This window comes from Phocoena phocoena, chromosome 4 (assembly GCF_963924675.1).
Source record: "Phocoena phocoena chromosome 4, mPhoPho1.1, whole genome shotgun sequence".
Taxonomy (NCBI): domain Eukaryota; kingdom Metazoa; phylum Chordata; class Mammalia; order Artiodactyla; family Phocoenidae; genus Phocoena; species Phocoena phocoena.
Window position 1 is genome coordinate 76,940,702 of NC_089222.1, and position 25,951 is coordinate 76,966,652.

General features: G+C 43.9%; 1 protein-coding gene across 8 annotated transcripts in view; it reads left to right on the forward strand.

The window, feature by feature from the left end:
- The first annotated feature begins 656 nt into the window (after window positions 1-656).
- MYLK (myosin light chain kinase) overlaps window positions 657-25,951 on the forward strand; it is a 178,841-nt gene continuing 153,546 nt past the window's right edge. For all 8 annotated transcript variants that reach the window (XM_065876030.1, XM_065876031.1, XM_065876035.1 and 5 more), the window contains exon 1: window positions 657-821. In XM_065876030.1, coding sequence (XP_065732102.1) covers window positions 657-821 — 165 coding nt within the window. The remainder of the gene's footprint in view (window positions 822-25,951) is intronic.

Genomic DNA, 25,951 nt, shown 5'->3' on the forward strand with positions numbered 1-25,951 from the left:
AAAATGCTCCCTTCTCTGACGTTCTGTGGCTTTTGAAGCTTTTTCACACTCTGGTCCCCAGAAGTGGCTAGGGTCCTCCCTAGCCTTGCTTCCTTCCCTGCTTTCAACCCCGCACTCTCACCTCACCTCACCTCACCTCACCCGGGATCCTTGCCGTATTAACCCTAAACTCTTTTCTTTCTTGGACAGTGGATCCCATTTTTCTTTAGCCCAAGAGCCCTCACAGTTCAGGCAAAAGCAGCTTTTACTTTCACCTTGAGTGCCTAACACGTATATAGATTCTGAAGGTTGAGTGACTTAAGTATGACTTCAGATATCCATTGTAAAATCGCCGAGAAACATCTGATTTCTCTGTTCCTGCTCTAGCTGCCCCCTTCCTGGAAGTTCTCCACGGGGTTTTGGGGAGACCAGGACGTGGCCCTGGGAGCTGGTGTCTGGGGGCAGACTGGGCTTCACCCCTGCAGCTTTGCGTGTAGGGAACACAGGGACTCTCATTCCCAGGGAGGAGCTCCAGGCGGCCCCTGACCCAGTGGGGCTCCCTGTAAAGCCCACAGCGCTGCGGCCCCAACCAGCACCCTGGGCACGTCGGCCGCCTGCAGGGAGGACGGGCTGTACTTTGTCTCGTCTGACCTGATCTATCTTCCTGTTTGCAGGCCATGGGGGATGTGAAGCTGGCTGCCTCGACACACGTTTCCAAAACCTCCCTCACTGTGGATCCCTCGAGAGTTGTCTCCATGCCCCTGACCGAGGCCCCTGCTTTCATTTTGCCCCCTCGGAACCTCTGCATCAAAGAAGGGGCCACCGCCAAGTTTGAAGGGAGGGTAAGGAGTGAGGCTGGGTGGGCGGCTTGCAGGGGATGTGGAGCAGGGTGGTTGCTTCTGCTTCAGCCTTCTCCTCGGCAGGCTGACCTGCCAGAAAGCCTGCTTTCCTTTTGGACTCACAAGTAAAGTGGATATACGCCCACTGGCCCTATTTCTTTTGTCTATGGTTAACTTTGGGCCGTGCTGGAGAATTTGGGGGTGGGGAGGGACGCCGATGTTTTGCTATTAATGCAAGTCGTGTTTTGGGTTCGTGCACCTGATTCTAGGAGAAGAAGAGGGGGGCTGGTGGCAGGATGTCTCAAATCTGACAATTGAGAACTAACTCTCACTTTTCTCTCACTTCCTACCTGGAAGGAGTGTTCGGTTAACTCACCCTCTCGTGTATCCACATGGTACATCCAGAGCAGTGGGGTGGGAGCTAGGACCCCTTATCTCAGTTCTGTCACCTTTTGCTAATGGGTACTGGTCTCTTGCCCTTACTGGGCCTCCATTTCTTCCTCTGCAAGCAGGCAATGATAATTCCTCGTCCACCTTGTACTAGAAAGGAGAAGAGGAAGATGGGAAAAATAGCTGTAAGAATATCGAGGTTATGCCCCACTGGAGAGACTTTTAGTAAGCTGCTGGCTCAGGCCGCCAGGGAGTCAGGTCATCAGCTTGATGCAGAGATACACATGGAAGTCAGGGGTTTGCAAGTAATATTTGTCCTGGATTAAACACGGACGATCTCCCCCAGGAAATGCTTTAGCAGCTAGAAGGCTTTGATCCGAGCAGAAGACAGCTGAGGTGATGAGGTGATGAGGTTGTGCTATGAGTCTACAAGTTAAGAACAGGGACCTGAAAGCTTGTGGAATGAAGGAGTCAAGAGCATCACTCTTCCCGGATGACACTGGGCCTTGCCTCTGTTTAAGTGGCACGTTTGGCTGCGTGGTCCTCTGGAGTGTATTCAGGGGCTATGTGCTCTGTACAGGCCTGTGTAGTTAACTGTTTGCTGGTGGATCTGACGTACCTTGTCATATGTTTTACTTGAAGAAGGGGAATGTTGGTGATGCTGCTGAGGGGTCTGTTTCTTCTCTCTGGGCTCTACCAGGATGAGGGCTTTTTTCTGTTGCCCTGACTGTGGTCCCTCCATCCCCACATCCCCACCGCTGGCAGGAAAGAAGCAACGGGAAGAGTCCCTGGGGATTTAGAAATGGGAGTGAAGTACTGATGTAGACGACAACATGGATGAACACTGAAAACATGCTAAATGAAAGAAGCCAGACACAGCAGGCCACCTATATTGAATGACTGCACGTATCTGAAATGTCCAGAACAGGCAAAAGTATAGCGACTAACAGTAGATGAGTGTGGTTGAGGGCTAGCGGGGAGGAGTGGGGAGTGACCGCTGAGCGGTGCAGCATTCATTTTGGGGATGATGACTGTTCTGAAATTAGGTAGTGGTGGTAGTTGCACAACTTCGTGAATATGTTATAAAACACTGGACTTACACTTAAAAAATTCAAAGTGAACTTGTGAAAAATGGCTTAGCAAAACTGATCCACACTCACCCTCCTGCCCTATTGCTTGTCAGAGATGAACTCCTCCCTCAAATTCAGAGAGTAAGAGGTGACTTAGCTTCTACAGATGAAGAGGCCTTGCTTCCTTTGCTGACTTTGGAGGTCATGAAGGAGCGGAACCTTTGGGCTGTTTGCCCTGGAACCTTTGTAGAATGAACACTGGCCCAGGAGTCCACACACTGGAGATCTCTGTTGCTCAGTTATCCTCTAGTTGGCAGGTCAGACCTTCTCTGGACCTCAGTTTCCTTATCTGAGAAGAAATAACTAATTGTTTCTATATTTTCTGGCCTGCAGGGATGTAAAAAGAAAGCGAGTTGAAGAAGAAAATGGTCAAAGCAGTTCATAAAGTCAAGAAGTATAGTAATAACAGTATTTTTTTTAAGGAGGTGACATTCATATACCTAAATTTAACTGTCTTAAACAATTCAATGGCATTTCATGCATTCACAATGCTGACTGCAGTATTCTTAAAGTAGAGCATTCTGTATGTGAACATTTTATTTTACTTATATTGAGGAAATAGTTGACTTTGTATATTACATGTGGGCTATAGGTCAAAGGGGATGTGTTCCTTAGAGGTCAGCCTTCGGAGCTCTGTTACCACTCACCAGCTTCCTGGAATTAACCCAGAACAGCACCTTGAGAGCATGCTGGTGTATAGTGGACACAGAAGGAAGACAATTCCAGAGAGGTGTTAGGTGGAATGTCTGGCTCCATCTCAGAACTTGCAGAGAGAAACACAGAGGGAGGGGGCTGTCTTAGAAAGCGCTCTGTAAGCTAGCATGCTGTGAGTGTGTATTATCACTGAAGCAAAGGAACACCTTGCATCGGGGAAGGGCCATGCCAAGCGACTCCAGAATGAGGAATTTTTGTTTGGATACAGAGATGCAGATGAGTAGCGGGTGTTCCTGGCCTGGCCCCCTCAGAGAAGGGAAGGGTAGGGTGGTGGTGACCTGCGTGACACGAGCTTAGAGCAGGAGTTTCTAGTTTTAAAAGACCGAGCGCCAAACGGTCATCCCCTGATCACAGCCAGGGGTTCTCTGCCTCTAGGGCATGTTAACCTGCTCTGCTGTGGCCACTTGACCTGTCCTGCAGCTGACCCCTCTGTCCAGGCCCTGGGACACACCCTGTTCTAGAGGCTCATTCTGCACCAGCCAGTCCTGGTGTCAGTTTCACAGCGACCTCAGAACCTCAGCTCTCCAGTCACTGGGCTCTTGCAGAATCTCTTACAACTGAGCGACTTTTAAAATAAGCCTTCAAGCTACTTCTTAGGCCCAGGCTGGCACCCATCGCAGCCAGCAGGAACCCTTCTCTTCCTTGCAGCAGCCCTCAGGGCCTCTGTCTGCTTTCCTCTCCCCCCACACCCCTCTAAAAAGTTGCCACTACCAGCTCAAGCCCTAAAGCCTGGGTGTGGAGGGTACTAGGATGTCCCAGCTTCTTCTTCAGAGGGCACGGGATCCTCCCATAACTGTAGAAACACAATGAACCGCACAGATGTGAGGAAGTTATAAAGGTTTTTTCCTACTGCCTTCTGAAGCTGGTAATCAGAAATTGGTTCAACATTGTGTTTTCTGGTTTTATTCCTGAAAGAGGTAAAAACTGTTGCCCACCCCCCCCCTTTATCCTATTTTTAGGCCAAAGACTTAATGAACCCCTTCCTCCCCGCCTTCCTCTTTTCTAGCGAAAAGACTTGGTGACCCTAAGACGGGACCACAGGTGCCCCTTGTGGTTCTTGTCTTTTTCTGAGAAGCTCCAAACTGAGATGTTCAGCATTGTGGGTCTCAGTCCGTCACATCCTTTAGGGTTTTTCCACTTTGTGGCAGATACTTTGGACCAACGTGTAACCCACGACAAACCCTCTTTGCCCTTCCCTTTTCCATTCTAGAGGTCATTGCGAAGTTTTCCTTTGCAGCTAAGAGTTGCTCAGTGACACATTTGGCCGAAGTCAGCTAGTGTATTCCTAGGAAAGCATTTGCTTTTCTGATTAAAACAAAACAAGGGCTTCCCTGGTGGCACAGTGGTTGAGAGTCCGCCTGCTGATGCAGGGGACACGGGTTCGTGCCCCGGTCTGGGAAGATCTCACATGCCGCTGAGCGGCTGGGTCCGTGAGCCATGGCCGCTGAGCCTGTGCGTCCGGAGCCTGTGCTCCGCAACGGGAGAGGCCACAACAGTGAGAGGCCTGCATACCGCAAAAAAAGAAACAAACCAAAAGTCACTGGTTCTCTCATATTCCACCCCTCCCCTGCTTCCTGCCTTGAATGCAGATTTGATGGCTGGTGCTCAGGCAGCCATGTTAAAACCATGAGGGAACAAGCCAGAATACAAAGGATTGGTTGGGGTGGGCATAGGGGGTTGGGGGCGGGTACAGCTGTGGAGGGAGCATAAAGACCAGCAGCTAAGAGACAGAAGTCCTAAGGCTTAGAGAGTTTCCTAGATAGGATCTTTGGCTGTGGTTATTCACACAGGAAGTTTTATAGAAAGTGTTCCTAACTGATAAACAACACCTAATGAGATGCATGTGGAGATATCATCTCTTTAAATGATGGGAATAACAGGGGAAAAGACATAACACAGAGAAGGACTAAAAAACCCTTTCAGACCTTTACCAAATCTACCAACAGTGAGGGGAGTGCTTGAGTTGAATGTGGCCATGCAGTTAAAGCATTCTAGAGGAATTTGTTCCTCCCTGGCTGTGGCCATCTGGCTTGAACCAACAGGGTCTAGGGTCTATGAGAGAGAGTCAACCATATGGCGCTAAGTGGTGATTTAATGTCATTACAGAAAACTACTATTTGATCAGGGTCTACTGATTAGGGCAAAGCTACCTACCCTGCCCCACCTTTTTTTTTTTTCCTCTGCCAGCTTAAGGAGATTATAGTTACCAGAACTCATACGACTCTGGATCTATGTCTCATCAGTACCACCTTTAGACCCAGGCAACCTGAGCCCACATTCTAGAAACCCCTGTTCCTTCATCTGGCTGCACCCTTGCCCAAGAGCAGGGGATCTCTCTGCTCAAGGGATATAACCAGTGGAGCCACACCATCTGCCATGTTCTGAGCACCCAGGACCCTGGAATTCTCTACCAAGGGGCCCTGAGCCCACTTCTAAGGCCTGGGTGGGCCTACTCCCATGAGAAGACTTACCTAGGCCTGAGTGAGATGGTCAAGGGGCAGCTGTTTGCTTGGGGGGATAAGAAGGTAGATGGAACTCAGATGTGGGGATCTGTTGTCCGCCCACGGGTATAGCAGGACCCTGACAGCATAGGATGGACTGTGCCATTGCCTCGTGAGTGTTGCCAGGCCCAGGGTGCTGGGGGCCTCCACGGACAGATAGCAGAGGCCCGCACATGTCAAGGGTTGACTGAAATGCCTCCAGCTGCTCTGTTGCCCCCGAGGGCGGCTGACGGGCTGCTTCCCCCAACATGGAGTCAAGTGTGAAAGGAACGAGATGGTAGGAAAAATACTAAAATTACTGGAGATTTCCTCCCTTCTGCCCTGGAATTCATTCTTATCAGAAAAAGCAAGCATAGTGATAGGCCCTGGCTGTGCTGTGAATGAAACGAGCTGATACTTCAGTGCCTCTTGAAGTACAACCCAAATGAGGTTTCAGTCCAGACTGAGGGGCTCAGCGTTCACTGAAGGGGGCTTCACAACAACGGGCTAGCCTGGCCTCATTAAGACATGTTTATGTTTAAGGCGTGGAAGGTGGAGGAACGGAAAAGGGAAGGCCTGACCCATGAAAGCGAGAATAACTCAATTTCCACTTTAACCAACATTGGTATCCTTCCCCCACTAACTGCCCAGTTCGCTTCTATCTCAGAAGCACTCAACCACTTAGAGAAGTTTGAAGGAAGCATCTGGTCTGCTTTCTGCCCTCAGAAGTCTTGTTTTTGGCCATGACTTGTGGGATCTTAGTCCCCACTGCCCCCAACGAGGGATCGAACCCGGGCCCCGGCAGTGAAAGTGCCGAGTCCCAGCCACTGGACCATCAGGGAATTCTCTGTCCTCAGAAGTCTTAATGATGTGGTTCTTGAGAATAAACGTGTACCTATAAAACAGTATAAAACAGTAGGATATGACAGTATAATTAGATGCTTGAAATAGTTCAATTAAATCGTTTGTACTATAGGAATTTAGAGGAGATTAAGATGAGGTTTGCAGTGGCTTGAAAATTGGTTTCTTGCTTCCTGACTTCTGTCCTTCCAGTTGGTCCTTCCGACAATGCAGGTCTGACTATGTCACCTGCCTACCTCAGTCCTCGAACCTGGGATGAGGTTCCTCAGCGCTGCCCACAAGGCCCTTCCAATCAGCTCCAAGCTCTCCAGCCCTGACCCCTCTTCCTCCCTTGATCCCTATGGCTCACTCCAGCCCCGCTCACCCACACAACGGTACTTTGTTCTGGTATCACCTTTGGGGAGAAAGGGTAAACAAGGAAAGCATTTTATCTTCCCTATCGATTGGGAGTGGGGGCAGAGTGTGAGAGGCCTACTGGCGCCAGGCATATGGTCTTCGTCATTTTGTCCTCATGGTAAAGTAGCTTTATACCCATTTTTAAAAGTTAAAAAAAATTTTAATACAATTTTTAAAGGTTATACTCCATTTACAGTTATTGCAAAATATTGGCTGTAGTCCCCATGTTGTTCAATACATCCTTAAACCTATCTTACAGCCAGTAGTTTGTACCTCCCACGCCCCACCCCTGCAGTGCCCCTCCCCGCCCTCCCCGCTGGTAGCCACTAGTTTGTTCCCTGTGTCTGTGAGTCTGCTTCTTGTTTTTTTTTTTTTTTTTTTTTTTTATGCGTTACGCGGGCCTCCCACTGTTGTGGCCTCTCCCGTTGCGGAGGACAGGCTCCGGACGCGCAGGCTCAGCGGCCATGGCTCACGGGCCCAGCCGCTCCGCGGCATGCGGGATCTTCCCAGACCGGGGCACGAACCCGTGTCCCCTGCATCGGCAGGCGGACTCTCAACCACTGCGCCACCAGGGAAGCCCTGCTTCTTGTTTTATATTCACTAGTTTGTTGTATTTTTTAGATTCTACATATAAGGGATATCATGCCGTATTTGTCTTTCTCTGTCTGACTTATTTCACTTAGCATAATGCCCTCATATCCCCATTTTTTATAGAGGAAGAACCCAGGGGCTCAGAGTAATTACAAACCTTGCCAAGATTATGTCAGAAAGTGAAGGAGGCAGTACTTTAGCGTCCACATCTTGTGTTGCTCACACTATTGATGTCGTCCCTTTTACAGGTCTCATCTGGTTCCTTGAACTCAGTAACTGTTTCTTATTCATCTTTGTGTCCCAGGAGTAGCACAATGCCTGCCACATGATGGGTGCTCTTTAAGTGTTTGGTTCCCTTGAGAACCAGGTTGGTAGGTCCTGGCAGTCAAGCCCATAGGGCTTTGGTCCCATGCTTCTTAGGGTCTTGTCTCCCCTTCCCCCATCCTACTCTCTGCTCCCTTCTTTACCTGAGGCCATGCCTTTAACAAGAATGCCCTTCCTTCTCCCACTGCATCTTAGCCAGCATCAAGGTCCTATTTAAACCCTACCTCCTTCAGGCTACTTTCCTTAAGTATGTCTTCTCTTTAAAGCATTTTAGTAGAGGACAGAGGAGCCATGGTAATAGGATGTGGAAGATTCCCAATAATCACATAAAATCATTCATGAGTAATAACCGCAGGAAAGAGTTGACTACTTTGGCCTTTTAAAAACGTATTATTCATTAATTATCTCTGTGCCTATAATTTTATTATAAAGAAAAAAATGATTTAAATGTTAAACTTTTTTTAAAACAAAAATTCCAGCAAAGTAAAAATGTTGCTTGCCCTTGACCTGTACTTCTACTCTCCAGAGGTAGCCACCATTAACAATTTGGGTATCCGTCCGGAAATATTCTATGCAAATATAGGCGTAAATCTGTATATGCTTTTACATATACAAATGGACCCATGTACATATACTGATCGGCACCTTGCTCTTCTCGCTTAACATCTTTTGACCTTTTTTCTTTTTTTTTAGCAATAGCACATAGATCTACCTTATAGGTAGATCTGAGCTAATCCTGAACTTTCCAACCCTCAATTGCTCCCTCCTCTGAATTCCTAGAATACTTACTTATCTGACTCATTTTTTCTTTTATTAATGTGCAGCTTTATCAGTTACTGTTTATTGTCTTTTGCTTCCTCAATGCGAACGAGTTGTTTGAGGTCTAGAGCTGCGTTGTCCAGTAGGATAGCGATTAGCCACATACGGCTGCTTAAATTTAGGTTAAATGAATTAAAATTAAATAAAATTAAAAATTCAGTTCTTCAGCCATGCTAGCCACATTTTCAGCGCTCAGTGTCCACGTGTGGCTGATAGCTACCATGTTGGGCAGTGCAGATTATTGAACATGTCTATCATCACAGAAAGTGCTGTCAGAGAGGGCTGATCAAGGCCACTCTTGCATTTAATTCAGTCCCCACGTACTAGAGATCCACAGCTAGAAGATATATTGACAATGGCTGTTCCATTCACAATAGAAATAAGACATTAAATTCTTGATAATTTCCTTAGGGCATAAAATCATTCAAAGAAAAATGTAAACCCTTGATGAACAAATCTTTGTTTTCCATTTTTGTTGAAGAGTAGTAATCTTGGTATCCCAGAAAGCTTGAATGTGCTCCTCAAAATTTCAATAGCTGTCTGTTCCAGGTGGCTCAGAAATTCTCATGACAAGGAGGCTGTTTCCTGAAGTATTTAAAGGAAAAGCAGCAGAATGGGAAATGACAGGTCAAGTCATGCTGAAAGTACAGTTGTCAGAAGTTGGTGGCCACTCTGATTCAAAATGCCAGACTGAACAGATTTATTAACTCCTCCTCCCTCCAAATGTGCCATTGAAATGAACGTAAAGGGTTAAAAAGAATTAATTCAGAGCTGCTCTGAGAAGAGGAGAGGGGAATTAGTGGATGAGGGATTTCCGTGGGTTTGCATGGACGGATACATCAGCGCTACCCACCATAACATATAAGTGAGAGCCACATATTTGAGATGAAAGGATTTGGAGACTAGCAGTGGGCTGTAGGGCAGAAATTGGGGTGATTAAAGGATGTTTATTTAATATCTCTATGGAGAAAACTGAAGCTCTTGGTGTGGATATTAATCAGTATCTCCAAAGAAAGTCTTTTTTACTTTGCCACCAGGTGAAATGTGTTGACTGTCCAGTTGCTGTCCAGCTGCTCCATGCCCAGACACTCTAGGTGAAGCCCACCAGTAGACGTGCCCCACTCAGGGACACGAAGCTTGCAGTCAAGCCCCTCATTCAGGGTGACAGGACTACACACAGTGATGGAAAACCTCCATTTAGGAACTAGTTCTTCAATCATAGATTGTGAATAGTTAACTCATAGCCACCAGATGTTTGAAGAAAATATTTATACAATATAATATTGCTATCAAGAAAATTGTTCTTTTTTATACATTTTTTTAAAGTTTTATTAATTAATTAATTTATTTTTGGCTGCATTGTGTCTCCGTTGCTGTGCACGGGCTTTCTCTAGTTGCAGCGAGAGGGGACTACTCTTCATTGAGGTGTGCAGGTTTCTCATCGCAGTGGCTTCTCGTTGCGGAGCACGGGCTCTAGGCTCACAGGCTTCAATAGTTGTGGCACATGGGCTCAGTGGTTGTGGCACGCAGGCTCAGTAGTTGTGGCCCATGGGCTTAGTTGCTCCACGGCATGTGGGATCTTCCTGGACCAAGGATTGAACCCATGTCCCCTGCATTGGCAGGCAGATTCTTAAACACTGCACCACCAGGGAAGTCCCTGTTCTTTTTTTAAAAGTCAATCTATAGACAAAGCTCTAAAGTGTTAGTTAGAGTTACAGAACAGACGGTAAACTCTGTAAGCTTTGACAAGCCAAAAGTAAAGGAATGATGAATGGTAAGGTAGAGGAGGGAAAGAGAGGAAGAGAAAACTACAAGGGCACTATTGTCCTCATCTTACATGGTGGGAAGTGAGGAGATACCATCTAAAACAGATGGATCAAATAACAGAGGCTTGAGTATATGACTTAAAACCATAATGAAAGAGGTAAAAAATGGTCAGCTCATCAGCCATATTTGGTACACAGACATTTTATGTTTGGTCAGCAGTGTTCTCAAAACATTTGAGCTAAGATTTACAAATGGAAAACTTACACATACAATTCATTTCTGAATGACTTTTCTCAAAAAATAAGATCTGGCAACACTTGGTCAGTGGGTACTACCCCCACATCTAAGCATGTCTTTGCCAGGTTGCTATAATCCCAACCTACTCCGATTCCCAGTCATCTCCCAACACATGGGCAAGCGTCTCTTGCCAGTTTTTTTTTGTTAGTTTGTTTTTATACAGCAGGTTCTCATTAGTTATCCATTTTATACATATTAGTGTATGTATGTCAATCCCAATCTCCCAATTCATCCCACCACCACCACCACCCACCGCCACTTTCCCCCCTTTGGTGTCCATATGTTTGTTCTCTACATCTGTGTTTCAATTTCTGTCCTGCAAACTGGTTCATCTGAACCATTTTTCTAGGTTCCACATATATGTGTTAATATACGGTATTTGTTTTTCTCTTTCTGACTTACTTCACTCTGTATGACAGTCTCTAGATCCATCCACATCTGTACAAATGACCCAATTTCGTTCCTTTTTATGGCTGAGTAATATTCCATTGTATATATGTACCACATCTTCTTTATCCATTCATCTGTCAGTGAGCATTTAGGTTGCTTCCGTTACCTGGCTACTGTAAATAGTGCTGCAATGAACATTGGGGTGCATGTGTCTTTTTGAATTATGGTTTTCTCTGGGTATATGCCCAGTAGTGGGATTGCTGGGTCATATGATAAGTCTATTTTTAGTTTCTTAAGGAACCTCCATACCATTTTCTATAGTGGCTGTATCAATCTACATTCCCACCAAGAGTGCAAGAGGGTTCCCTTTTCTCCACACCCTCTCCAACATTTGTTGTTTGTAGATTTTCTGATGATGCCCATTCTAACTGGTGTGAGGTGATACCTCATTGTAGTTTTGATTTGCATTTCTCTTATAATTAGTGATGTTGAGCAGCTTTTCATGTGCTTCTTGGCTATCTGTATGTCTTCTTTGGAAAATGTCTGTTTAGGTCTTCTGCCCATTTTTGGATTGGGTTATTTGTTTTTTTTAATATTGAGCTGCATGAGCTGTTTATATATTTTGCAGATTAATCCTTTGTCCATTGCTTCATTTGCAAATATTTTCTCTCAATATGAGGGTTGTCTCTTCATCTTGTTTGTAGTTTCCTTTGCTTTTTAAAAGCTTTTAAGTTTCACTAGGTCCCATTTGTTTATTTTTGTTTTTATTTCCATTACTCTAGGAGGTGGATCAAAAAAGATCTTGCTGTGATTTATGTCAAAGAGTGTTCTTTCTATGTTTTCCCCTAAGAGTTTTATAGTGTCTGATCTTACATTTAAGTCTCTAATCCATTTTAAGTTTATTTTTGTGTATGGTGTTAGGGAGCGTTCTAATTTCATTGTTTTACATGTAGCTGTCCAGTTTTCCCAGCACCACTTATTGAAGGGGCTGTCTTTTCTGCATTGTATATCCTTGCCTCCTTTCTCATAGATTAGTTGACCATAGGTGCATGGGTTTATCTCTGGGCTTTCTGTCCTGTTCCATTGATCTATATTTCTGTTTTTGTACCAGTACCATATTGTCTTGATTACTGTAGCTTTGTAGTATAGTCTGAAGTCAGGGTGTCTGATTCCTCCAGCTCCATTTTTTTCCCTCAAGACTGCTTTGGCTATTTGGGGTCTTTTGTGTCTCCATATAAATTTTAAGATTTTTTGTTCTAGTTCAGTTAAAAAAATGCCATTGGTAATTTGATAGGGATTTCATTGAATCTGTAGATTGCTTCGGGTAGTACAGTCATTTTCACAATATTGGTCCTTCCAATCCAAGAACATGGTGTATCTCTTCATCTGTGTCATCTTTGATTTCTTTCATCAGTGTCTTATAGTTTTCTGAGTATAGGTCTTTTACTTCCTTAGGTAGGTTTATTCCTAGTTATTTTATTCTTTTTGTTCCAGTGGTAAATGGGAGTGTTTCCTTAATCTCTCTTTCAGATTTTTCATCATTAGTGTATACGAATGCAAGAGATTTCTGTGCATTAATTTTGTATCCCGCAACTTTACCAAATTCATTGATCAGCTCTAGTAGTTTTCTGGTGGCATCTTTAGGATTCTCTGTGTATAGTATCATGTCATCTGTAAACAGTGACAGTTTGACTTCTTCTTTTCCAATTTGGATTCCTTTTATTCCTTTTTCTTCTCTGATTGCCGTGGCTAGGACTTGCAAAACTATGTTGAATAATAGTGGTGAGAGTGGACATCCTTGTCTTGTTCCTGATCTTAGAGGAAATGCTTTCAGTTTTTCACCATTGAGAATGATGTTTGCTGGGGGTTTGTTGTATATGGCCTTTATTATGTTGAGGTAGGTTCCCTCTGTGCCCACTTTCTGGAGAGTTTTTATCATAAATGGGTGTTGAATTTTGTCAAAAGATTTTTCTGCATCTGTTGAGATGATCATATGGTTTTTATTCTTCAATTTGTTAATATGGTGTATCACATTGATAGGTTTACGTACATTGAAGAATCCTTGCATCCCTGCGATAAATCCCGCTTGATCATGGTGTATGATCCTTTTAATGTGTTGTTGGATTCTGTTTGCTAGTATTTTGTTGAGGATTTTTGCATCTATATTCATCAGTGATATTGGTCTGTAATTTTCTTTTTTTGTAGTATCTGTGTCTGGTTTTGGTATCAGGGTGATGGTGACCTCATAGAATGAGTTTGGGAGTGTTCCTTCCTCTGCAATTTTTTGGAAGAGTTTGAGAAAGATGGGTGTTAGCTCTTCTCTAAATGTTTGATAGAATTCACCTGGGAAGTCATCTGGTCCTGGGCTTTTGTTTGTTGGAAGATTTTTAATCACAGTTTCAATTTCATAACTTGTGATTGGTCTGTTCATATTTTCTGTTTCTTCCTGGTTCAGTCTTGGAAGGTTATACCTTTCTAAGAATTTGTCCATTTCTTCCAGGTTGTCCATTTTACTGGCATAGAGTTGTTTGTAGTAGTCTCTTAGGATGCTTTGTATTTCTGCAGTGTCTGTTGTAACTTTTCCTTTTTCATTTCTAATTTTACTGATTTCAGTCCTCTCTTTTTCTTGATGAGTCTGGCTAATGGTTTATCAATTTAGTTTATCTGCTCAAAGAACCAGCTTTTAGTTTTATTGATCTTTGCTCTTGTTTTCTTTCTTTGTATTTCATTTATTTCTGCTCTGATCTTTATGATTTCTTTCCTTCTGCTAACTTTGGGTTTTGTTTGTTCTTCTTTCTCTAGTTCCTTTAGGTGTAAGGTTAGATTGTTTATTTGAGATTATTTTTTCTGTTTCTTGAGGTAGGCTTATATAGCTATAAACTTCCCTCTTAGAACTGCTTTTGCTGCCTCCCATTGGTTTTGGATCGTCGTGTTTTCATTGTCATTTGTCTCTAGGTATTTTTTGATTTTCTCTTTGATTTCTTCAGTGATCTCTTGGTTATTTAGTAATGTATTGTTTAGCCTCCATGTGTTTTTTACGTTTTTTTCCCTGTAATTGATTTCTAATCTCATAGCATTGTGGTCAGAAAAGATGCTTGATATGATTTCAATTTCTTAAATCTACTGAGGCTTTACTTGTGACCCAGGATGTGATCTCTCCTGGAGAATGTTCCATGTGCGCTTGAGGAGAAAGTGTAATCTGCTGTTTTTGGATGGAATGTCCTATAAACATATCAATTAAATCTATCTGGTCTGTTGTGTCATTCAAAGCTTGTGTTTCCGTATTAATTTTGTCTGGATGATCTGTCCATTGGTGTATGTGAGGTGTTAAAGTCCCCCACTATTATTGTGTTACTGTCGATTTCCTCTTTTATAGGTGTTAGCAGTTGCCTTATGTATTGAGGTGCTCGTATGTTGGGTGCATAAATATTTACGATGGCTGTATCTTCTTCTTTGATTGATCCCTTGATCATTATGTAGTATCCTTCCTTGTCTCTTGTAACATTCTTTATTTTAAAGTCTATTTTATCTGATATGAGTGTTGCTACTCCAGCTTTCTTTTGATTTCCATTGGCATGGAATATCTTTTTCCATCCCCTCACTTTCAGTCTGTACGTGTCCCTAGGTCTGAAGTGGGTCTCTTGTAGACAGCATATAGATGGTTCTTGTTTTTGTATCCATTCAACGAACCTGTGTCTTTTGGTTGGAGCATTTAATCTATTCACCTTTAAGGTAATTATCGGTATGTATGTTCCTATTACCATTTTCTTAATTGTTTTGGGGTTGTTTTTGTAGGGGTTGTTTTTTTGGGGTTGTTTTCTTCTCTTATGTTTCCCACTTAGAGAATTTCCTTTAGCATTTGTTGTAGAGCTGGTTTGGTGGTGCTGAATTCTCTTAGCTTTTGCTTGTCTGTAAAGCTTTTGATTTCTCCGTCGAATCTGAATGAGAGCCTTGCTGGGTAGAGTAATCTTGGTTGTAGGTTCTTCCCTTTCATCACTTTAAGTGTATCATGCCGCTCCCTTCTGGCTTGTAGAGTTTCTGTTGAGAAATCAGCTGTTAACCTTATGGGAGTTCCCTTGTATGTTATTTGTTGTTTTTCCCTTGCTGCTTTCAATAATTTTTCTTTGTCTTTAATATTTGCCAGTTTGATTACTATGTGTCTTGGTGTGTTTCTCCTTGTGTTTATCCTGTATGGGACTCTCTGTGCTTCCTGGACTTGGGTGGCTATTTCCTTTCCCATGTTAGGGACGTTCTTGACTATAATGTATTCAAATATTTTCTCAGGTCCTTACTCTCTCTCTTCTCCTTCTGGGACCCCTATAATGCAAATGTTGTTGCGTTTAATGTTCTCCCAGAGGTCTCTTAGGCCGTATTCATTTCTTTTCATTTTTTTTTTTCTTTATTCTGTTCCATGGCAGTGAATTCCACCGTTCTGTCTTCCAGGTCACTTATCCGTTCTTCTACCTCAGTTATTCTGCTATTGATTCCTTCTAGTGTATTTTTCATTTCAGTTATTGTATTGTTCATCTGTGTTTGTTTGTTCTTTAATTCTTCTAGGTCTTTGTTAAACATTTCTGGCATCTTCTTGATCTTTGCCTCCACTCTTTTTCCGTGGTCCTGGATCATCTTCACTATCATTATTCTGAATTCTTTTTCTGGAAGTTGCCTATCTCCACTTTATTTAGTTGTTTTTCTGGGGTTTTATCTTGTTCCTTCATCTGGTACATAGCCCTCTGCCTTTTCATCTTGTCTATCTTTCTGTGAATGTGGTTTTTGTTCCACAGGCTGCAGGATTATAGTTTTTTTTGCTTCTGCTCTGTTGCCAGTTATGACTTTGGTTTTTCCCTAGCCACGTTCATGTTAACAGTGGGAAAGCTATAGATGGGCAGGAAGAGCCTCATGACATTTCTTGTCCCCGCCCACTTTGTATACTTGGGTATCTATAGGCGTTTGAGTTTGTGATCTTGTCATTAATGTCCAATAGAAGATCTAAAAATCAAAAAAGGACTGGTGAGAGAGGGGCAGTGTAAGCCAGTGAAATTTCTCATCATTCATAGTGGGAATCCACTAAGTGTTCTCTAAATTCTTAAATCAAGAAAGAGACCCAGAGTATATTACCTAGAATTACAGAGTTTAATGATAAGAAGAATGGAAAGATGATTTCAGTGGTTATATCTGGAAAATGATACTGTTCCAGGAAGAGGAAAGAGTGAGAGGGGAGGAAACCTTTTGTCATTTTATGCCTTCAACTTTCACCTTTTACCTTGTACACATTCTTACAGCTTGAAATTTTTTAACAGTAGAAAGGAATTACTTCTGTAATTTCTAAAAAACACAATAAAATTGCCAGTAAAAAGAGTTGGTATATCTGTCTGAGTTCAATGTCCAGATTCTATTTGATAAATGGTCAAAGATGAATACACTGTTTACATTGAAAGGAGCATGAAGTTTAAGTGTGGAAAAATCTATAGCACTGCATTAAAATACATTATCCAACACTGCCAGCAACTAGACAAATGGAAATTAAGATACCTTTAAGGTATTTATGTACCTGAAAAACTAGCAACGCAAAAGATGCCAAAAGCCCACTGTTGGTGCTGTGAGGAAACAGGTGAAACAGGAAACCGTGCCGGGAGCTCCGATCGTTGGTTCAGCCTCTTTGAGCCCAGACTGGCAGAATGTTACAGGCATGGTAAAACTGTTCATGTGCTTTGCCAAGAATTCTGCTTTTGGCGCTATAAGTTAACTCTTAAAGGAGAGGGAGAAAAGTAGATGGTACTAGGATGTTCAGAGCACTATTTAAAATGACAAAAAGGAATTAGTTTGTGCTCCAAAGGAGGTACTTAAAGAAACACCTCATTTGGGGAGCTATACCCCTAAATGGAAACGTGTGTGCGTAACACAAAGTGGAAAGAGAAGTGGAGTATGGACTCTATGCAGTGTGAGCACTGCCATCTAAAAGCATCTACGTGTTCACTACCTAAAATTAGAAAAGGAATCGGAACCATGTAAATAGAATTTTTTGTTGTTGTAAGTTCCCTGTGTGTCTGTTTTTTAATTTTGCGGTGACAGTTTACCTCTCAGGGAAGAGAAGACTGTGCTTTGTGGATACATCTGTCTCTACTAATAAGGCCTTTGGGCCTCTATTATTTTAACATGTTTCCAATTACTTGAATGTCGGCTTTGAAATGGAAACAAAATTGTGTGGCAAAATGAGCACTGAGAGATGGAGACACCGGATTCGGCTTTTCTTATTCTCTGTGTTTGCTCATGGTGGCCCGAGGGACAGGTGTGCAGCTCCAGTTCGGCATTCATCAGTGGGAATCTACATGGGCATGGGAGAGCTTGTGCAGGCCTGGTTTTTTTTTTTACATAGATACAATTTCTATGGAACCTGAGATGTTCACATTCCTTGTAATATACAACTTCCTTCCAACTTTAAATGAAGTTAATTAAGATACAACTTTCTTTAAAGTTGGCCAACATGAGTTGAGTTTCCTCTGTGCTCTGGATCCTGGGACTACAAAGAAAAAGAAAACGTGATCACCATCATTAGTGATCTTGCAGTTAATGGATTATCAATTTTGGTAATGGAGAATTAAACTTTTCCTCCTCTCTGAAGCCTTTTCCAGATCCTCCAGTCCATTGTATTCTTTTCCATTGCCACATTCTAGGAGGGTTATATTCTACAAGTTAGGATTTGATTGGATGGATAACATAATATATTGTGGAAAGAACACTGGACTGGGGTTCTGGTTCCTATGAAGCTGCCTTAAAGCTTTCAACCAATCACCAAGCCTCCCTGAGTCTCTGATTCCTCCTTATAATAAATTTAGATGACCCTTAAGGCCCTTTGCAATCTGAAGTTCTATGATTCATATATTGTACTGTTTGTTCCCTATTTCACATGTCTGATTTAAAAAAAATGTGTCTCAGTCCCAGCTCCTGGTAGGTGCCCAGTAATAAGAGATTATTTGTTCAGTCTGTGGAATTTCTAAATTTTAATCTCTTGCATCATTAATGTTCTGCTTTTACATAGGGTAGATTTTGAGTGTTTGGACTTGATTCATTTACCTTGTGTTTATTGAGCACTTTACCATGAGCCAGGTACTGTTTTAGCTGGTCAGGACCAGACGTGTTTAAGGAGGGCTGTATCGGCTTCTGAGGGCTGTAGTATTTGGGATCCACAAGTCAGGTTGGGAGTTGCACCAACCAATCTTGACAGTTGTTCCCATATTTAACATATTATTATTTTATTCAGTTCCAACGTCTTGGGGTTGGAGATCTCTTTAAGGATTTTTTGATGTGGACCCTTTTTAAAGTCTTTATTGAATTTGTTACAGTATTGCTTCTGTTTTATGTTTTGTTTTTTTGGCCACAAGGCATGTGGGATCTTAGCTCCCCAACCAGGAATCGAACCCTCACCCCCTGCTTTGGAAGGCGAAGTCTTAACCACTGGACCACCAGGGAAGTTCTTGGAGTTCTCTTTATATTTTGTTCTGATCATGTCTTATTTTTAAATTGAGATATAATTGACATATAGCATTATATTAGTCTCAGGAGTACAACATAATCATTCAATGTTTGTAGAAATTGCAAAGTGATCGCCACAATAAGTCTAGTTAACATCCATCACCACACAGTTATAAATTTTTTTTCTTGTGATGAGAATTTTTGAGATCTACTCTCATCACTTTTCAAATGTGCAATACAGGGCTATTAACTATAGCCACCATGTTGTACATTACATCTCCAGGACTTCTTAATTTTACAACTGGGAGTTTATACCTTTTGACTCCCTTCACCTATCTCAAATCATCCCCCCGCCCACACCCCGGCAACCAGTCCTCTGTTCCACATGTAAGTGAGATCATACAGTATTTGTCTTTCTCTGTCTGACTTATTTCACTTAGCTTAATACCCTCCAGGTCCATTCATGTCACAAATGACAGGATTTCCTTTTTTTTTTTATAGCTGAGTAATATTCCACTATATATATATACACCACATTTTCTTTATCCATTCATCTATCAGTGGGTGGATTTTTAATAATACACCATTCATTTGGATAGCACGTTATAGTGTACAAAGCCCTTCTAGGTTTGTTAGGAGGTAGAAAGTGCTGATCACCCTGTGTCCCATTTCTAAGCTCTTGGGAAAGAATAGGCAGGATTAAATGGAATGAAATGTGTGAATGGAGGCCCAATGACTCCCAGAGCACAGTGCTCTCAGGGAGAACTAGACTGAAGAATGATGCCGGGTCTCTAATCACCTTCTGTGAGTCGAATCTGCCCATCCACTAGTGGACAGCAGAGCTGAAGAATGGCTGGCACCCCTTGAGGGGTGAGAGCCCACCCATCAGGTGGGGTTAACCTGCCAGGGCTCCCGGGTGCTCCTCACTCAGCCCCATCCAGACTTCACCTTCTGCAAAGTTCTTCTCTGAGCTCTTCTTCTTGGCCCAGAGACTTCCATGGTTTGGGGTCCAGGCTCCCTGCCTGGCATTCGGTGTTGTCCACAGTGTGGGTCAGTCCCCTGGGCCAGTTCTTTTCCCAACCACCCTACGACCTGAGCCCACCATCCCTGAGCAGGTCCTGGGCTTTGTCTCCCTGACTTCTGTCATATTTCTAACTGGAACCTAGACCCCAGATATATAAGTAATACCCAGGCTCTTTCAACAGTCACTTCTACCAGGGAGCCCATCGTGCTTCTCTCTGCCAGTTACGTTCCCCTTCCTTCTGAATCACCTGGAGCTTTCTTAATATTGTCTGTCTTTGGCTTTATGTTCTGGTTATTAATGTGCTTGCCACTAGAATGAGAGCCCTTTAAGGGCCATTTCTTACTCATTTTTGTATTCTTCATAGCATCAAGGATGGTACCCTGCCATGGCAGGTATTCAGTAAGGCGTAGTTAGATCATAGCTAACAAGGATTTAAATTTAAATACAACTGCAGTCAGCCTAGTGATACTAAAATCCCATCCTTCGCAAACTTCTTTGCTTGGCAATCTGCTGGCCATCATAGGGAGCTGGATTGTCTCAGGACCAAGGGTGTGACGCTAGCAGGAGGGTTGGGCTGGTGGTCCTATACCTGGGTCTTTGTCTCTAACTTGCTCTGACCTCTGGACTTTAGTTTCCTCATTTATAAATAAAGAGGTTGGACCAGCTGACTCTGATGCCTTTTCCTGCTCTAACATTCTATGATTCCATAAACATAAAATTTAAATAAGATTTTGGAGTAGAGACCTAGTGGTTTTATTCGTGTGCCCACCAGCTGACCCCCAGTGCTACATGAAGTTGCGACGCTCAGGAAGGCTGGCCTGAGTGGGTGGTTTACAGGTGAACTCAGTTCAGCAAACAGTAGCTCTCTGCAGGGTGTTAGGTGCACCTGGGGTAAAAAGATGACAGGACCAGGAGACCGTCCCGTCTCTCCATTCAAAGAGATTCACACTCTCAGTCAGCTGAGGCTGTGAATCGGCCCTTCCACACTCGTTCCACACACACGTCCCAGACGGCTGGGATGCCATCTGGGAAGGTGGGATGTCAGACCCGATGGCTCCTTCAGGGGCGCTCCTGGACCTCAGCCTCTGTTCAAGGACACTCTGAAATGAGAGCGGGTGGGGCACTGTGACAGTGAATAGATGCTGTGTCCCGACAGGGCTGGCTGAGTGGTGTGAGAATGAGAAATAGGCCCAGTCTTTTTCTCTCACTGGGTGACACACTGGGTCCCTGAGCGGCTCCTCTAAGAGATGCAGGTCCGTCCCTCTCAGAAAACTCCTGCGGGATTCAGGGCAGGCTGAGGGGGTGGGAGCAGGGTGGGAGCCTGTGTGGAGGCCGGTGGGGGAGGCTTGTTTGTGGAGTGTGAAGGTCTTGGCTCGCCCGGCCCCCCAGCCCTGGAAAGCCTGACAGGGGAGTAAAAAATGAGCCTGGAAGAGCTGGAGCCAGGAAGGCAAGGAAAAGCAAATCAAATCTGGATCCTGATTTTAAAGGCATGAGGCCGAGGGATCCAGGCACCTGGACATACTTTCCACAGCCTGTCATGCTGGCCTCACCTCATCCGTGAGCAGTGTGGGGAAGCCGAGGCCGTGGAGGCCGGTCCCCCGGGCTGCGGCCCTCACAGCCAGGCCACTCGGGGCCAGGCACCACCCCAGTCAATGCCATCCCCTGTGGGGCCAGAGGACGGGGAGACTTGCCACAGTTAAGTCCAGAGAGGAGAGGGGAGACACTGGTTTCTGGAAGTGACGAACATAATGACCTAGAACTGGTGGGTACCACACACATGTAAGGAATGCTGGTGCTTGATTAATGACTTACCTGGGGCAAAGCTCTTATAATAAAGTCAAATCCGTCACCTCCCCCATCCCCACCCCTTCCTTTTTGACAGTCAGGGCATGAGTTTTTTGGAGTTTGGGGTAAAAATCTGGATACCTAGGTGCCTAAGTCATTGGTAGAGACCCTGTGTAGAGAGTGTGTCTCAAAGTGGGGTCCATCAGAAGCCACTGGGGTGCTTGGAGTTTCCCATCCCAGCCCCACTGAGGTGAGACCACGGGGTCTGCATCTGAGCATACCGGCCCTACACAGGCTCTTCTCCACACCACTGATGTGAAATCACTGGTCTCAGGAGGTAGAAGCACAGGTCACGGCTACAGGTCTCAGCTACACATGGGTGGGGCTGAGGCTGTGGGGCAGGAGGGGACCGGACTTGCGTGCGCCACGTACTTTACTTCCGGGAATGATGTGTCTGACGATCTGGGGTCGAGGGAAGGTGTTCTCCTTATTGCTCGAGCATGGGGTTGACTCAGAGATCAGCGGTTCTCAAGGACGTACTCTCTCTTTATGGACTGTATGTATATAGTGCTTTATACATAAAAAAGAGTAAAGTTTTTTGCCCCCTTCTCCCCAAACCAATTTTCACCCCCTTAGGGATGGTATTGCCCTTGTATAAATTAAATTTTATAATGCTTTGAATCCTTTACTGGCATAGAGGTGAGAGATCAGAAAAGAGCAAAGGGAAGATATGGGGAGGGAGTAATAGACCTGGGATAAGACGAGCACACAGAAATGAGTGTTGTACCGTCTTGTAGAGCTGATGGAGATGGGTTTCAGATGTGACGATAAGCTTCCTAAGAATCACAATCAGGTACAAGACCCATTTTGCCCTTCAAAAGTAAGCTCATTTACTCAGGAGATGTAATCACAGGACATAACTAGTAGGAGCTCTCCTGTGGTATGTACCTGGGGATATGTGCACATTTCCTGTGTGTACATAAGGGGAACTATCTCGATTTTAAAGGCAGTGAGGGATGCTATTGGGCAGAAGAGTGGAGGACCCTGGCTCTGTCGTCGTTCTCTGCTCTGCGATCCCCTCCTCCCCAGAACTCAGATCGCCCAGCCATCTGCTCTTCTTTGTTCCTAAACCAGCTCAGGCCACCCCCCAGTTGCTCCACACCTCATTTCCCTGTGACCCTGAGCTCTCTGTTCTACATTTGGTGATGCTCCCCGGACCTTTCAGTTCCCCCTAGTCAGGTGAGAGACATGATCTCTCCAAGGTTTCGGGGGTTAGAGGGATGGGTAGGGAGACAGGACTCCAGCTGTGGCAGAATGTGGGTGAATGCCTCTGGGAGGCCTAGTTCATCTTACCTTCTTCAGGGAGCAGTGGTCAACCCTGTGCTTGTAAACATGGCCTTGCCAGGGCTTAAATGGTCATAAAATGTAGTGTAGGGAACCAGGAACCTCCGTGCCATAGGGCAGTGGGAGGGGTAGAAAGAGCACGGGCTTTAAGATCTGTTCTCTAAGCTCTGTAGTGAGCAGGGAATAATAATAATAATAATAATTGCCTCACAGCAATTATTATTGGTTGGAGAGTTGATGTCAACACACAGTACTTCCCTAATAAAATGGTAGGCATTAAACTAGTAACACGATCACTAATCTGCCCATAGCACCACTCTAAAGATCGTTTATACTGTCCTAAAACCACCTAAAAATTGTTTATACTGTTTTGTATCCTGCCTTTTCTCACCCAACATATCATTTTTCAAGTCACTCTGTCAATACAGTTTTAATGGTTAATATTCCATTAAATTTGATATGCTACAATTTACTGAATCATTCCTCCATTGGTAGTTATCTAGATGGTTTCCAGTATTTCCTTTTACAAATTAAATTTTGGTGAACATCTTATACATGAAGCTTTCAATTCAGTAATTAATATTATTTCCTTGGGGTTGATTAGTTTGCAGTAGAGGGACTACAGGGACAAAGGCTTTGGGCCCTTTAAAATTCCAGTGCTTTCCCAAAGGCTGGTCTTTGGCTTGACATCGCTCCTTCATCTGTGAGATACAAACTTAGTGTGTCAGTTTGTCCCCAGCTTCTTCCTGCCTCAGCTCACAGCCTGGTTCTTTTCTGTATCTGCCAAACTGCTGTCTGAGCCAGAATCCTTCTCTAGGCCCCAGTCTGCCTCTGCCCGTGCCTTAACCTCCTAGTGCCAGCTTCCTTGACACTGACTGACAAAGGGATGGGCTAGATCTCCTAGTTTCAGGCTCGGAGATTCCACCAACCACACGGGGTCAAGTCCTGAACTACTCCTTGTTTTTCCTTTTCCCTTTTCTTCTCCACACATCAGGTCCTGGCCCAAATATTTACTAATTTTAATCTTCCCCTTTGAATCATATCCTTATTCAGAGTATATTTGTCACTTGGTCTTCATTGGATCCCAGAGGAGGGACCCTTAGAGGTGGATACTGTCTCCCCCAGTAGAAAGGGGCTTCCTGAGATAGGGGCCAGGCCAACTGTACTGACTCTAACATAGGTGTGCAACAGATACAGGGCTAGGTCCTATGAGCAGGAAAACACTGAAGACTCGGTTCTTGTTCACTAAGCATCGATGCAGCCTGATTAAGGAGGTAAAGTGTGTGTGTGTGTGTGTGCGTGCGCGCACACTTGTCTTAAAAGATTTCCTTTGTTGAATCTGTCTTCTCCATCTCCTCTCCGAGAGTTGGTACGCCCTGAGTCGAGACTAGTTCATAATCATCTGTGTATCTCTTACAAATGACTAGCGCAGTACCGGGGAAGGGTGCTTTGCAAGCTTTTGTCAAGTGAGTGAATAAACAAACCCTCCTCAGTAAATAAGACCTAATGCCCTTTGGTCAGAGTATAAAATACTATAAAATATGTGATAAAAGCTATTGGCAAGAAGCACTCAGCAGACCTCATGGAGAAGGTGGGATCCATCTTAGGTCATTCTAGGAGTCACTAATTTATTCAATTACAAAATAAGGCTGTGGTGCTTAAATCTTGCCAAAAGACCAGATGGTCTTAGAATAGCTTTTTGATACGTGGAATTTTCTTGCCCACAATCCTATTTGACCTCCTTGGAAGGCTGTAGTGGAAAAAGCATGAATTGGGGATCTTGTGAAAATGACTTATCTTTTTTGAACTTCATTTTTATTACCTGTAAAATTAGCATAGTAATGCTGACCTTCCAGGGCCATTGGGAGGATTAAATGAAGTGATGTGTATAATGTGGCTTGTACATCGTGAGGCCAAATGTTCAACCCCTCCATCCTTGTGTAGCAGGAGGAGGCACAGTAATGGCCTCAGGAAGCCTGTGCTGTGGTCTCCGCTGACCCCACAAAAGCTCTGTAACCCCAGCCTGACCTGCTGGTAGGTTGCTTAGGAGAGGAGCTAAGAAGTGACAGGAAAAAGGTTTCATGTGCAATTCATGAGTTAAGAGAATATTACTTAATTGTGGGTTTGATGGAAAACATTTTGTGAGGTTGGTTCAGATCTTTCCAGAGGTCTGCCAGCAACCTCAGAAGTGGAGCCTTATTGAAAACAGCTGGGGAGGAGGCGGGCGCCCAGCCTCCCCTTGCTTTTCCATGCCCAGAACTGTCTCGCTCCATGGATGGAGCTCAGCCCCAGGACTCTGCCAAGGCCCTGGCAGCCTCAGCTGGGGACGGGCAGTGGCTCTACTCAAGATCAGACTCCAGCTCAGAGGTTGAAACCAGTTAAACCTGAGAGAGGATTTGGCCAGGACCACAGTCGCTATTTCACTCAAGGCTTGGAGTTAACCACTGACTTGCATCCTTGCAGGATGAGTTAACCAATGCGAGGTTCTCTGGGCAGGGGTGTGGGGTGTGGGCTGTCTCCTGGGCGAGCGACGGATGGACTTCTTTGTCCTTTGAAGTCCTTTCAGCGGTCCTGCTGGACACCAGCTAGGGAGTGAGGACACTGTTCTAAGCTCCCATTCAGAAGCCTCCCACCTTTTGCTGCAAAGGGCCTTCCATGGAGAATGCTGCCAGCTCTGCTACAGCCGCAGCCCATTTGGTCTTATTCCAGCTGGTCACCAGCCGTGCCGATTTCAGCTGGATTTTCTTACAGACAAGTATGGCGTGCCCTTCCCTCAGTCTTCCTTTCTGAGGGGACTTTTAGTCACAGCCGTTCTCTTTTTTAGTTACTTTCCAAAAAATGGGCTCCTAGAAAATTTGCATAATTTGAACTTCAGTAAGTTAGGTTTTTGGTGTTGTTCAAGAAGGTAAAATATATTCACTGTAAAAAAAAAAAGTTGGAAATACAGAAAAGTATAGAAAAGAAAACAATCCCACCACCAGAGAAAGAAGCTGTATCTATGCTTGTATATTTCCTTTCAATTTTTCTCCTTTTATACCAGGAGGAACATATATGGTTATTAAATACCATATTATACATATTAAATAACTGTAGTTTTATAAGTTGCCTTTTTATGTAAATTAATATTTAATGTTTTCTTGTGTGCTGCAAAATTATAATTTTTAATAGCTGTATAGTATTTCATCCCATCTTCGTACCATAATTATTTAAATTTAATTAATTTATATGCCTTAGAACAATTCTTGAAACAGATTTATTCACTCTCAGCCCATAACTGTTCAATTAAATTTTTCTTCTAAAAATAACTTAGAGCAAGAGAACCATTCATACATATTCAAAAACAGAACT